Raw genomic sequence first — 14,994 nt, forward strand, 5'->3', positions numbered from 1 at the left:
TGGGTATTTGTTGGCAGGGTGCTTGTTCTTTGGCCTCTTGATTTGAACTTTCATGCCCTTTTTATTGCTAGGAGTACATTCCTTATGCTATACACCTCTGATTGGGTTAGTGTCTCTTTAGGAGATGTTTTTATTTATTATTTAAGTGATTTTAGAGCTTCTTATCGAAGGGAGATTAAGCTCTTTGCCTGAAATCCAGTATTCTTTAGACACTCTGCTTGCTACATCATCCACCCTGTGTTTGTGGCTGCAGTGATACCCAGTACTCCATAACTTTGCCAGGATTGTTCGTGTGACCTTTTTCCAAATGTTTAAAGTTTTCAAAAAGAAATTTGCGGGGTTGCTTCCCTTAGGTAGCTACTGCTGTGTTTTTAAATAGACTGCAGTATTCCTGTTCGCTAGTGCTATGTATAGTCATTCATATCTGTGTTTTTTCATTCTGTTCCTTCTTGATGATCTCTCTGTTTAAAACATTATTTATTTTTTAAAAAGACAAAACAGAACTTGCTGTTGTCTTGACAGAGCAGGGCATCTGTCTACAGCCTCTCAGTGGCTCGGCCTGCGAGTTCCCTGATGTTGGCCGTCTGGGATCCCCTTTCTGCAGCCCCACTTCCCTGCACACTAGCTTGGTATGCGGGGAGAAGCTGCCTCGTCTGTTGGCTGGGCTTTATTTACGGAAACAGCAGGGTTGAGATTGATTGCGTTGAGAGACAGTGTATGGATGAGGGAGGGTCACAGCACATGCTCAGTCCTGTCAGTGTGAGGGGGAGTTTCTGCGTCCTGCGTGAAGGCTTAGGTCACAGCACAAGCTCAGTGCGAGCTCTGCGAGGTCTCTCAGACCGCATGTGCCTCCATTTTGAGTTGCTAGAGTAGAAAGGGCAGAGTTTGCACAGTAAGCGGAGGCGCAGGGCGCAGCTACACTCACCAGGGCCTCTGTTAGGCATGGACCATGCATTCAGCCCCTGCAGGTAGGCTGTCTTCCTCCGGCCTCACTGAAAGAGTGTGATGGTTTTGCTGCGCTCTCTCACTTCTGAGGATGTTCATGAATCATTTCATCATTCATAGTGCATGTTCCTGCGAGCCTTGAATTCAGCCCTGGCTGGCCGTGTAGGTGGTGGTGCAAAGCGTGAGATCAGAGCTGAGAATGGAACGGGGTATACTCAGAGATGCATTAAGCAAACGCAGAGCGTCGTGGTCCCTCTGGTCCCTGTCCTCTTCCCCTTTCCCTTACCTCTTCCTCTCCGGGTGCAGTTTCAACCCGAGTCTTTCTGGGTGCTGGGTGCCGAGCCTGTTTGCCTTCAGACACCTGCAGAGCAAACCTGTAGGCTGCCGGGCTGCGTGGGGCTGGTCGGGATGCCTGGGCCCCCGAGCGGCTCTGTTTGGACGATTTAGGAAGGGTGGTAGGTGGGCAGCTATTGGTTGCTTTGAAGGTGGGTGGAACTTGTTTTGATTGAGAGCCTGTTTGCCAGAGCAAATTATAATTCTTGTGATCTTTTTCTGAAGCCTGAAATAGTGCATACGTCTTGACCTATGCAGGGAACAGTTATGGATTATGGTTGCAACAATATCACCTTAAAATGGATTTTTTAAGAAATGAAAGGTTATGTCACATCATTTTCTATTGCTTCCAAGTCCATCCTGTCTTTTGGAGCTTATGGAAGATTTCTTGGCAATTAAAAACGAAAAATTGTTTGCCATGACATTTGTGTTAGAAGTTGAGGTTTCAGGGTTTTTTGTTCGTTCTGTTTGTTTTAGCAAAAGGTGCCATTTGTTGTGTATGTGTATTTTGTTGTGTGACTTGCGAGTTCTGCAGGAGAGGAGTGACAGGAGGAGTTGATGCCTGAGAAGGTGGAGGCGTCTACAAGGCCAGGTTTTGTGCCCACTGCTTGATGGGACTGGACACCAGTCTTTTCTGTGAGGGGCAGTTATGCTTTTTGTGTGTCCTGTTTGCAGACTGGGCTCAGACAGATGGTTCTCAACATAGTTAACTTAGGGAGCCAATCATAATATGCAGATTTAGGACAAGTTGAATTCTTCCCCAAGTAGATATTAAGAGAAGTTTTTGAATTATATTAATTGTCCCTTTTTGTTTCCTCTCCCCTTTTTTCATCTGATAGAAGTTGGAAAAAATTTTGAAGTGATGCTTAAGTTTTGTGTCTTTGTGAGGATGAAAGGAAGCATACAATATAGAAGAATGTGCAAGTGAGAAACTCTCAGAGGATAGGGAAGAAATTTACTGTACGCTCATGATAGAGGGAGAAATTCTTCATGTGAGCCCTTCGTTGTATATGAATACGGAGCTGGGCATGGTTAACTCCCGTTCGAGGAGGCCCCTGATTTTGGCGGAAAGTTTAGGAAGGCTAACGATGAATTATAGCCACCGAAAATGTTACTGAAGTATAATCTGGCTTCTGGAAGGTTCGATTTGGGGATTGTGATTAAGGAGGTGAATTATACGGGGATAATTTAGGGTTATTGCACTTATTACCTACGATTTTTAATTCTCTTTTCCATTTCTGTGAGGGCTGTCCTCCCCTTTTGGTCACATTTGTTTGAACATTGCCTTCGGGAGTTCGGGGCAGATAAGCACTTTTACTTTTCCCCACGCCACGTAACACTGCTGCTGGAACTTGCCATCTTTCACTTCACTTAGAAGCACCTTTACTCTTCCTTCTGGCTCGTCTCCTGTGAGTGTGAGGTCACCCTTTCTCTAGACTGCAGGAGCTGGACGCCGCAGCCCTTGATGGGAGCCCTGCAGGACGCAAGTTTCTGCCTCGTTTCAGAAGCCCACCGTTTGAGTCGGGAATACTTGTTAGGAAAACAGTTGTGGAACTGCCTTTCTGTTGCAGAATCTTTAATTCTTCTTAAACTTTTTTTACATTTGGCAAATCAGATGTGAACAGGAGGCTGTACCGGTGGCTGAATCAACTCTGGCCGAGTCCTCCCGCTTGGCTGGCTGGTGGTCTGTGGAGCTTGCCTGCAGCCACCTCATTGGACGGCGAGGACTTGTAGTTGCCACCGGGGTCTGTGGGGACCCTTTGTTGTTAAGAGCCGAGTTCCTATGTTTCAGATCCACTAAAGTGAGTCACTAGAGCTTTATCTTACGTGCCATGCATTTGTACTACATTTTCCCGTTTTAGGAAAATATTTTTGGAAGGTTATTTGCTGACCAGCCGCCTTCCGCTCTGAGGCTTTCAGGCTTGTCTGGTGGTGGTAGAGGTAAAGGCGCAGCGCACAGGAAGTCGTTCCCTTGTTTGGGGATGTTGTCTAGGGCCCGGGTGGCGTGGACATCGGAAAGAGGATGATTAGCTTCATTGTGGCTTCTTGTTCCCCTCCTGCTGGACTTCAAGAGTATCAGGAAATGCTGGTGAAGAGAGACAGTGTGTGTTTCCAAAAGAATGTAAAAGTAAGAGCTCCCCCAAATATTATCCTGTTATTACCTTTTCTTGTCGTTACACCAGCATCTTGAGTCAGAATCTGAGGTTGACCCTTACATTTAAAGTGTTCCTCTGTCAACATAAATTTTGCAGAGTCTGGGAATCCACTCATAACGTACCCCTGCTGTTGACCACTTCCTAGACTCTTGTCTGGTGTGTTAGCTTAAGAATTAACTGAAACACACTGATACACCTACAACCTGATATTCACCATGTCTGTGATTCTTCGGTTGTTCATTGGTCCTGATCCTTCTTCCTTCTGAATTCGTTTTCCGCTTTTGTTTTAATTTTTGGTCATTACTGGACTAAGTCGTCCTTCCACCAGAAAGACGTTCATTCTAAAGCTGTGAAACAACAATCTGACAAAACGAAAGAGGAAATAGAAAATACGGGGTAAGGGGAGATTTGAAATTATTTGTGCACCTCCTCCCAAGCTGACGGCCATCTGTATTGAGCAGTTTCTGACAGGGTGGGTGACAGGTCGTTGAACATTTCTTTAAAGCAAATCTGAAAGAAAACGAATCTAGTCTCTTACATGTATGCTCTGTAATACTTTGGATCTAAGCTAAAGCAGTTCATTTGAATTTAGTTGGGATACTTAGACCTCCTATCAGAGTTCTTTGAACTGTGCATTTATTTGTGACGATTTGATTGATTGTCTTCCTTAGTGGACTTCAAGCCTCTGGAGCACAGACCATGCGCTCAGTTCCAGGAGAGTGTCTGACCAATGGGCCTCTGGCATAAATACGTTGAATTAAATGAGTGGCATCTGTGGTAAGAGAGAAAACTAGATTTGGAGCTAGATGATATGGTTCAAATTCTACTTAATAAGTGACATTGGACAAGCTGTGATGTTGGATAAGTTCCTTCCTTTCTCTGAACCTCTGTTTTCTCATGGGTCATATGGGGGTGAATATTTCTCACAGTTGTTAGAAAGATTGGAAGAGAATGATATGAAAGTGCCTGGCACATAGTTTATCAGTGTATTACTGTTATGAATTCAAAGTCCAAGTCTACAGTCTTATGTAGGTGTAGTTATCTTAACAACATCTCTATTTTTTGGTCAACCTGTTCATCTAAGACAATCTTAGGAACTGTGTTAGGAATTATGGTAATTAAATTAGTGGCCAATATGTTTGACCAGCATTCTTCTTATGCTTTTTGGGTGTTTATATTTTTCTTTACAGTTCTTAAAGTTTTTTAAAAAGCTTTACTTCCATATCGTGTAACATTTGGTGTATGCAGCATTAAATGTTGTTCTTTTCTTGCCAGTCTCTCTAATACAGTGGGACGAGTATGTGTCTGATACAGTGGGATGAGTATGTGTATGTTAATGGTTGTGTTGCTACCACAGCTGCCACCACCGTTGCTGCCTCCTCCCCCTTCCCCTCCTGACCGCTCCCCGTATTCACACCACCACTGTGAATAGGAATAAGGTGATGGCCCTTTTTTTTTAAATTTAATTTTATGTACTTATTTATACAGCAGGTTCTTATTAGTTATCCGTTTTATACATATTAGTGTATACATCTCAATCCCAATCTCCCAATTCATCACACCCCCGCCACTTTCCTCCCTTGGTGTCTATACGTTTGTTCTCTACATCTGTGTCTCAATTTCTGCCCTGCAAACCGGTTCATCTGTACCATTTTTCTAGGTTCCACATATATGCGTTAATATACGATATTTGTTTTTCTCGTTCTGACTTACTTCACTCTGTATGACAGTCTCTAGATCCATCCACGTCTCTACAAATGACCCAATTTCGTTCCTTTTTATGTCTGAGTAATATTCCATTGTATATATGTACCACATCTTCTTTATCCCTTCGTCTGTCGATGGGCATTTAGGTTGCTTCCATGACCTGGCTATTGCAAATAGTGCTGCAGTGAACATTGGGGTGCATGTTTTTTTTGAATTATGGTTTTCTGTGGGTATATGCCCAGTAGTGGGATTGCTGGGTCATATGGTAATTCTATTTTTAGTTTTTTAAGGAACCTCCATACTGTTCTCCATAGTGGCTGTATCAATTCACATTCCCACCAACCGTGCAAGAGGGTTCCCTTTTCTCCACACCCTCTCCAGCATTTATTGTTTGTAGACTTTTTGATGCTGGCCATTATGACCGGTGTGAGGTGATACCGCATTGTAGTTTTGATTTGCATTTCTCTAATGATTAGTGATGTTGAGCATCCTTTCATGGGTTTGTTGGCAATCTGTATGTCTTCTTTGGAGAAATGTCTGTTTAGGTCTTCTGCCCATTTTTGGATTGGGTTTGTTTGTTTTTTTGATATTGAGCTGCAAGAGCTGCTTGTATATTTTGGAGATTAATCCTTTGTCTGTTGATTCGTTTGCAAATATTTTCTCCCATTCTGAGGGTTGTCTTTTTGTCTTGTTTATAGTCTCCTTTGCTGTGCAAAAGCCTTTAAGTTTCATTAGGTCCCATTTGTTTATTTTTGTTTTTATTTCCATTACTCTAGGAGGTGGGTCAAAAAAGATCTTGCATTTTTGTCATAGAGTGTTCTTCCTATTGTTTTCCTCTAAGAGTTTTATAGTATCGGGTCTTACATTTAGGTCTCTAATCCACTTTGAGTTTATTTTTGTGTATGGTGTTAGGGAGTGTTCTAATTTCATTCTTTTACATGTAGCTGTCCAGCTTTCCCAGCACCACTTATTGAAGAGACTGTCTTTTCTCCGTTGTATATCCTTGCCTCCTTTGTCATAGATCAGTTGACCATAGGTGCTAATGGTCCTGTAGGTGCTAATAAACCCATAGGTGGGTTTATCTCTGGGCTTTCTATCCTGTTGTGATGGTCCTTTTTTTAAAAAAAGCATTTCCCAGAGACTTCCCAGTGGGAACAAAGAGACGTTTAGATGTGCATCATAGACATACTTGCTTGGTCCAAAGCCCCTGTTTTTCTGGGGACACTCCATTCCTGTGTATTATGAAGTTTGATATCCATGTACGGAAAGCCAGCAACATTTTTGGTCGGGAAATTGGCTTAACCTGTGAATACTGCTGCTTTATAAACTGAGGTGGGATTTTAAAAATAAATTTGTTTCCTAAACTGTCGTGTGTGTGTGTGGGGGGGGGGGTATGGTCCTTACAACTGTTTTCTTCTTTGCAGCAGGGGATGACAGTAAAACCCATGAGGAGCCTGAGGTGGGATGGAGTTGTGTGCCCTGGGCAGATGTGCTGCATGTTACTACATAATGGGGGTGGGGGAGATCAGGCAAAGAAGAACTTCAGGCAGTGGAACGAGGTCATCATAGTGCTTTGAAACTAGATCCTTTCCCATGTATTATTTAAAAAATTTTTTTTACCAGTTATTTACTGATGCTGCATATTATTGTATAGAGGCCATATTTACTGACTCCTAGTGTCAACCTGGAAATTTTTCTTATTCCTTAGCTAGTGCCTAAATTCTTGGTTCTGGACTCTGCATTATATTTAGGGGGACTCTACTGAAAGGAGAGAGGCTTGAGATCCTTTATAATTAACTCACTGTGACCCCTTGAAAGAGCACCTTTATCTCCTCGGCCTTGGTTTCTTCTGTTAAGCTAGAAGGCTGGGATCAGATGGCCTCTGAGGAACCTTCCGTCAGAGAAAATTTAGAATATTATGATTCTGGAATTTAATGAATTCCTGTCCTGACCTTTGCATTTGTGTATGAATTTGGAATGTTAACTCTTCCACATGTTGACTGGTTATCTTTTTCTTTTACTTTGAATGAATCCTGAGTTTTGTTCCTTCTGGGCAGTTTATCAAGCTTGTTTCAGATGAATTTGCTTTGCGGGGTGGGGCGTGGGGGCGGGTAGCCTTCTGTCACAGGTGACTTGACTCTTCAATAAAGCACTTAGTTGTTATTTATGGCAAAATGGTAGATGAGTTAAAATATTGGAGTCATTTACTCATTTAAAATATCTTTAGTGAGTGCCAGGGGGCTCTGGGAAGTAGTGGTGAGCTAATATCAGACTTGGTTCCTGCCCACAGGGTGCTTTTGGTCAGGATAGCCATGGACAGAAATAATTACACAAATTAAATATAAAATCATGCCTGTGACAAGAGGCTGAAGGAGAGGTAGGTGGTGTTTTGGGAACTCATAACAGAGGAATTACTTCTGTTCTCGCTCCTGGCAGTGCTTGGAGCTAATAATAGTGATGACTACTGTGTGACAGGCACTGTGCCTTGCTTTCCATAGATCATCTTTTATTTTTATAGCTGTCTTGCAAAGTAGCCATTATGAACTTGATTTCATAGATGGGCTCAGAGAGGTTGAATTGAGTCCTCAAGATCACACTCAGAGCTGACAGAACCTTGGTACTGACATTTTAATCCAGGTTCCTTTGACTCTGAAGTCTGTGCTCTCCCCCAGGCAACTGAGCATCTAGACTCAGGTGTGTATATCAAGTTCTCGCTCCCGGCTGCGGCAGGGGGCCCAAATCGTGGGACGTCCTGAGGATAGGCAGAGCACAGTGATTTTACTCAGATTTAGGGAAATTTTTTCTACCTTAAAATGAATGGGAATATGTTATGGAGTAGAATATAAAATTTACTTGGATTTTTAAGAAGCTATGTCAGACTTCAAGGAAATTTCAGACTTACTGAAAAGACTGTTTTAGAAATACCTGTCCATGCTGGAGAAATCTGAGAAACCCAGCCTGCCATTCTGGGTTTCCTTGTTGTCAGTCTGACTTTCACTCCTGCCCACCACCCTTGTAAACAGAAGTGATTCTGGTAAATTGCCTTTTGATTTTCCTAAAATTTGGTGTATTTCATTCTGGACCCCCAGTCTGTTATTTCTGTGGTCACCTCTGAATGAGCTAGTAAACAGAGTTTCTAGAATCTTCTTTCTGTTGATCATCTCTGTCCGTCTTCCTGCTTAACTTGCCACCCTATGGAAAAGATAAGAACGATCTGCCATCGAGCCTTGCGATCTGAAGGACAGGTGAAGAGAGACTGCATGTGATTTCATTCACCCATGGCAGCAGCCACAGGGGCAGGGTCTGACTCGAGAGTTACTGGTCCCAGCCTTTGGGGAATGGGCCAGAGGCCACCCTGCCTTTACGTTCTGGGTGTGGATTGTGATGGGAAGTAGCCACGCCGGCTGCCTGTACAAGACCTCTGTTCTACCCCCTTGTGTCTTCTCCCCAGGACCGCATGTCCTTGTCCCTCTTCTTTCCCTGTAGATGCAGGTTCTTGTCGTAAGCAGTCACCGTGATCACATAAAGATACTTGGGGGTCTTAAGCGAACATTCACAGACCCGTGCCTTCCTCACACCGCCCCCTCTCTTGGGGGGAAGGAGTGGTTCTGCCGGGCGGCCCCTGTCTCCAGCCGACTCACTCTTCTCCAGAAGCTTCCTCGTCTGGCCAGCTGCCGCCTCATCTTCTTTGCATAGATGCTGCTCCCTTTCTGATATTCACTTGCAGGCTCCCTGCTCCTTTCTGTCCATTCCCTGTTTACTTCTTAGACTAAAACGTTTCCTTGGTAACGGGTTACTTTTCAAAGGGAACATCTTGTCATTTTATTTAATCCACTGCAGCTGAAGAGGACTGAAATATTAAGTTGTAGTTGCCATGGATACTGCTTTGTTACATTGGTTTCTTTTGTATTAGATTTCATATACAATGAATTTCTTTCTATTGTTTTTAACTCAAGGAATAAACACAGTGGCTTACCATCATGGTTGTAATTTGGCTTCTGGGACTATTTTTTCATATTCCAAAGCAAAGATTTGTAGAATAATGGGGATTAAACTCAGCTGTTTCGAAATATGTATATTATTTACATTAGGGGCACAGAGAAATTCTTCCTTCTTGGTTGTGAGGATGGTGAGTTTTTTTTGTTTTTTGGTAGTATGCATCACAGCTAAGGATGTCTCAAAAAGGATGATCCCACTCCAGAGATCCCTAGTAAATACAGAGAAAAAAAGGAATGTGTGACTTAATTCATTGAATCTCGTAGCTTACTAACTGTGGCGTTCTTTCTTCAGCTACTTATTCACCTGTCTACAGTGTATTTTGAGGGAATCTGTTATTTATTCAACTTTTCTCATGTCTGGTTTTCTTTCTTACCCCTAGTCTATCTGTAATACATCACTCAATTAACCTCTTCTTTTGACTTTAAACAACTTGTAATTTTTTAGATTCATAGGAAGTTGCAAGATCCTACAGAGTGTTCCCATGTACCTTTCACTCACTCACCTACTCCTAGGAGGTATGGTATAGAACTCCAGTGTAACATCAGAATCCAGACTTGGGGGACATTAGTATAGTGTGTGAATAGCTCTGTGACATTTTATTTCATGTGTAGCTTTGCAGATCTATTCCATCATCACGAAGATTCTATTCCCTCCCTTCTCCCCCCACCATTCCTAATACCTGGCAACCATCTTTATAATTTTGCCATTTTGACAATGTTATATAAGTTGACCTTTAACTTTGATGGGTTTTCTCTTTTAACATGATTTTCAAACTTTAAAAAAAGCACTTTTTGATTATTTTGTCTTACTTTTGATGCTTGAAACGAACAAAGAAGTGAATTAAGGAAAAGGATATGGCTTCTCATAGTGGTTCTGTTTATAATTAGTTGTGTAATTTTGGTTCAGTAAAATCACTCTGCCATATGGAGTGTGGCTGGGAGCTCTGACTTTGGAGTTAACTAAACTTGAGTTTGAATCCTGCTTTTTCCAACCTGTTAGCTGTGTAATCTTGGGTAATTTCATAAACTCTCTTAGCTTCAGTTTCCTTATCTGTACAGGTAATAATAGCACCTACTTTACAGGGTCATCCTTAAGGTCAGGTAAGACAGTGTGTGGAGTTTGCTTCGCTCGAAATGCCTGCTACATAGTTAATGTTCAACGTACATGTTAGCTTCTTTATTGATGTTGCAGTTACTCCTGTTATTTTTATCTGTTAAGTGGAGCCGTTGCCTCATAGAGTTGTCATGGAAGAATGAAATAATGTATAGAGAGCGCTTCATAAGTGATAACTAGTATTATTTTGCTTCTGTTTGTCATACAAGTATGTGATACCTAAATTTAAGGTAATATAGGTAAAAACCCTGAGGCAAGGATGAAGGTGTGCATAGATGTGTCTTGCATTATCCTGGGATATGACTTCCATCTTTGGTTTCTTATTGCATATGTAGTATCCTTTATCTGACCTTGCTGGGACTTACACTGTCCTTGGTCTTGATTTTCCTTCTTTAATTAAAGGCTACCCTGGTTTTGCCCAGACCTGCTGTGTTAATTAGGTAATGCTATACATCAAGCAGAAACCTTCTTAGTAACTATGTTTTAAACACAAGATAGAATAAGATCTGAATTTCTGTGAATAACACTACTAGTGCTCTGATTAATATCAAAATATGAATTAAATGAATTAATACATAGAAATGAGATAATACTGTAAGAGCGCCCAGAACAGATAGAAAGTACTTAACACGTTAGCTGTTGTTACTAATTGAAGGATTAACCTGGCGTTTTCTAGATTAGGGACCTTTTGAATTTGAGCCTCCAGTATGTTTTTTAGAATTTATTCCAGTGACTGTTTATTGGACAGTGACCCCCAAGTTAATCCCGGTCTCCATGACTTCAGAAAGTGGCTCCAGACTTTACTTTGTTTTCCATTAATATGGACGCAATCAGCGTCCATTCTCTTCGTGTGAACTTCTCTGTGTAACAGCGTCGTAGTTCTTAAGCAGGTTACATGCGTAAATGTCTCATTTCTTCAACACAGATATAATATTTCACATTGATGGGCTGGAGTGAGGAAGAAGTGTATGTAAACGAACAGGGGAGCAAGTATTACAAAACAGGAAACAAGTCAATCCTCCTAGTTAGTTAGCCTCCAGTATTTTCTGAAGTTCATAATGTATAATAATCAGTGCTTCTCACAGCTGGTTTGTGGGCCCCATTATTAATTTCATCAGATCCCGACCCTTGAGTTCCTGTCTTTGCAGTATTCGTTATGATGAAACGGGAAGCACCATGGAAGACTTCTGGTGCACACCAGAGGACACGCATTGTTTGTTGGAGTTAGAAGCTTAACTAGCTGCTTCTTTCATGGAACACCATTTTTATCTGAGAGAATAACTGATAAACTGTGTTCACTCACTTGGGTAATCGGTGGACATTTTCTTGAAAATGAACGAACGCAGTGAGCCTGCCATTTCAAGGCAAACCAGCTGATAGTATTTTGCCAATGCAAGATTGGAGCTTTCAAGTAAATAATTAGAATTTTGAAAAACTCGTACCCACCACTCTGAGTTTGACAGCTTCTGTATGTACACAGGCTCTTGTTGTGAGATGTGTGGTGATATTAATGAATGTGATTATGTTTTTTAAATTGTATAGTTAACTGTGTTAATATTTGGAAGATCTGCAAAACTTAGTGAGTGAATATTTTCCATCTAACCAATGCATGACAGAATCATGGGTGGAAGATCCATTCAAAGGCCAAGACAGACCAACAGATTTTAATGTACAAGAATCCAAAAGATCATTGATAAGATTTTAGGTTAACATTGTGCAAAAGACCTTTAAGAAACAATCACATGTTGGGTTTTGGTGTAGTATCAAAAAGCATATCCATAGTTATCAAAAAGACTATTCACATAATCTTCCCTTTCCCAGTTATATATCTGTGTGAGGTTCGATTTTTTTTTCATGTACTGTAACCAAAAGAATGTACTGTAACATATTGAGTGTGGAGAAGCAGATGTGAGAATCCAGCTGTCTTCTACGGAGTCTGATCCTAAGGAGATTTGCAAAAATGTAAAACGTTGCCTCTGTTTTCACTGTTTTTTGTGGAAATACAATTATTTTTCGTAAGAGTATATTTGATAGTTAAATATTGTTATTTAAGCCTATTGTTATTTTAAAATAAATAAATAAGTAAACATTTTGAAATCTCTCAAAAATACAGTTTCCTTGAGATACTCAATAGAGTATAAAGGTGTTAGACCAAAAAGTTTGAGATTTGCTGTGTTAAGTAAAAGGAAAAATGTAGTAGTCAGCGTATCATCATTAAGAGTGTTTTCTATAAGCTGTTGATACTGCATTTAAAGAATAATTCTTGGTGATTTTTATCAAGTTTTGCATCCTAGCAGTCTAGAAATATTCATGTAACCAAGGAATTTTCAATTTGTCCTGAATGAGTAATAATGCCAGACAGGTACTGTATTAGATCTGGGGGATATAAAAGGTGAATTAAATCTCTCTTTCTGTACTCTCCAGTCCCAGAGTGGGTGGAGGTAGATGTCCCAATTAGTCATAGCAGAGTGCCACCCACTAACATGAGGTGAGAACCGCAGAAGGGGCACTCGGGCTGGGAAGCGGCAGGTGAGGACCCTTGAATGTAGAGTTTGGCTGCTGTCAGAAGAAGGGGGGGCTGAGATTGTTCCTTGGATTCCAGATATCGCTGGGTACTGGCACTTCCCCAGGAGGAAGGCTACTGTTTCTTTTCATCTTTAGTTCATATACTGACAGTTTTTCTGTCAGATGCATCCAGTTTTCTCTAATAGGGTGTATATTGCTATCTACCTCTTTTCTCTTAGACCTAAAAAATATTTCTGCCATTTATTCTATATTTGGGAGTACCTGGATATGGTCGGCTAATGCCATTGTCTGCTTACCTTGCATCTTAATCCTGCTCAAAACTAACTTCGTTGTATCTCTTGCTAGGAGACCCTAATATTTAAAAATTGCATATGATGAATACTTTTGTTGTAAAAATTGATTTTTAATTTTAAAAGGTTCTTTGTTTTATTTTGTGCTTTTCAGTCTACTCATTAATAAGTACCCTTCATTGACATAAAAGAGAGAAACAGATTTCTAATTTTGGCTGTTAAGATACTCCAGCACGTTTTTTAGTCTCACTTGTATCATTATTAGCAGTATTAATAATTACTAGTATCCTGTTTTTATACAAATAAGTGGTATATAAGCAGTTCTATTCAATAAGGTGTTTGGGGGGTTTATTGTGGTACAGTTTTGACCTAAATATGATAATACTGGCTAATTAAAATATTAAAAGAAAAAAAAACAAAAACCGCATGCAAAAAATTAAAATAAAAATGAACCAGGAATGTTTGTCCTGGAATCAGCAAGGACTTCGCAGTGTGTGTAGCAGTGATGGGGAGATGCTTCCATAACCAACCGCTTGAAGACTGTCTAGAAGAACATGAAAGTTGAGCTGTGGGCACACGTTGCTGGCCGGGGCTGTGGCTGAAGCTTTCTGAGATGATGCGTTTTGGCCAGACCTCCTTGGAGGCAGGCAAGCATCTGGGGAGTGTTTAGAAATGAAGGAGAGAGCTAGGCTTGGCAGCTATGTTTTGCTCATAGCTGGTTACGAAACAGAAAGGCATGAGCTGGAAGGGAAATAGTGGGTAACACTGACGGCTTGTTTTTTTTTAAAGAAATGCTCAGATTAAAATAGCCTCCTGGCCTGTGTGACTCCTCTGCATACCTCCTAAAACAGCTTCTCCTAATCCCTGCATAAACTCATGGGAATGTCAGCTCTGCCTTTCAACACCCATTTCCCTACGCACGAGACCAGGGTGGCTTGTGAGTTAAAGGTCGCTCCTCACAGGAGCTTTTCTCCCACCACAGCCCCTCTTTTTCAGTTTCCCGCCTTGGTGGGAAGCCCTCTCTTGCCTGCTATTGTGCCCCTCATATCCTTCAGGGGTCTCTCTGGAACTTAACCTCTTCATGGACTGTCTCCTCTTGAAGCCCGCCTAATTTTGATCACTTCCCTTAGCATTTTTACTCTGTTTCTCCTGAAATGTATTGGGCTTATGAGTGGAGCGATTGGACCAGATCTGGTGTTTGGGACATGGCTGCTACCTTCCCAGGTAGATGGACTGTAAGCTCCTTAAGGCTTAGACCATTTTCTTTTTGTTAGTCTTCTCTCTTCCTTTGTCATATCTGCTGCCCACTTTGCCAAAATAAGACTCTTCGCGAGAAAAATTGTCGGATTAAAAGAAGAAAGTGCTGGACCTGAAGGAAATAATAGTTTTCCAGAATTCATTTTAACAGCTTCAAAGCTAATGGTGGGGGTATCAGATCCATGGGAGAAGAATAAGAGTCTGTGCTTCCTCTTTGGTCTTGGCTGCCTTATTATGCTCTTCAGCTCGGTCCAGGTCGACAGATAATCATAGAGCAGCTCTCACCATGGAAAAGCCTACTCTTCAGCGCTAGTGAAAATTCACAGGTGACTGTACAGCGCAGTAAGGCCTTGTCACTGGGCACGGAAAGCGTTTTCCTAAGAGGGTCAACAGATGGTCATGATGGTCATCGAGGGTAACAGGGAGCTCTGGGCACTGAGCTCTGGGAGGCCGAGGTCTGCATTTCTTTGTCCACCACTGTGTACCCGCTGCATGCCCTGTGCAAGGCCCAGGATGCAAAGACCTTCGATGAGTATTTCCTGAAAGAGTGAAAGGGAGAAGATACCCCACACTTTTGGGGGGGTGTGAGGTGACATGGGGAGGAAATCAAGAAAGGTTTCAGTGAAATGGTGGTTTTTAGAAGGACCCTGGTTGGTTTGGATTTGGAG

General features: G+C 41.6%; 1 protein-coding gene across 7 annotated transcripts in view; it reads left to right on the top strand.

Moving 5' to 3' along the window:
* RERE (arginine-glutamic acid dipeptide repeats) overlaps positions 1-14,994 on the top strand; it is a 437,233-nt gene that overhangs the window by 290,826 nt on the left and 131,413 nt on the right. Inside the window, exon 1 of one of the 7 annotated variants that reach the window (XM_060141541.1) lies at positions 802-968. The exons of 5 other annotated variants lie outside the window; for them this stretch is intronic. In XM_060141541.1, coding sequence (XP_059997524.1) covers positions 943-968 — 26 coding nt within the window. In that variant the 5' untranslated portion in view covers positions 802-942. Of the gene's footprint in view, positions 1-801; positions 969-3,810; positions 3,831-14,994 lie in introns of those variants that run through there. One more of the 7 variants, XM_060141542.1, reaches the window with a different exon arrangement.

Source organism: Lagenorhynchus albirostris, chromosome 2, assembly GCF_949774975.1.
Source record: "Lagenorhynchus albirostris chromosome 2, mLagAlb1.1, whole genome shotgun sequence".
NCBI lineage: Eukaryota > Metazoa > Chordata > Mammalia > Artiodactyla > Delphinidae > Lagenorhynchus > Lagenorhynchus albirostris.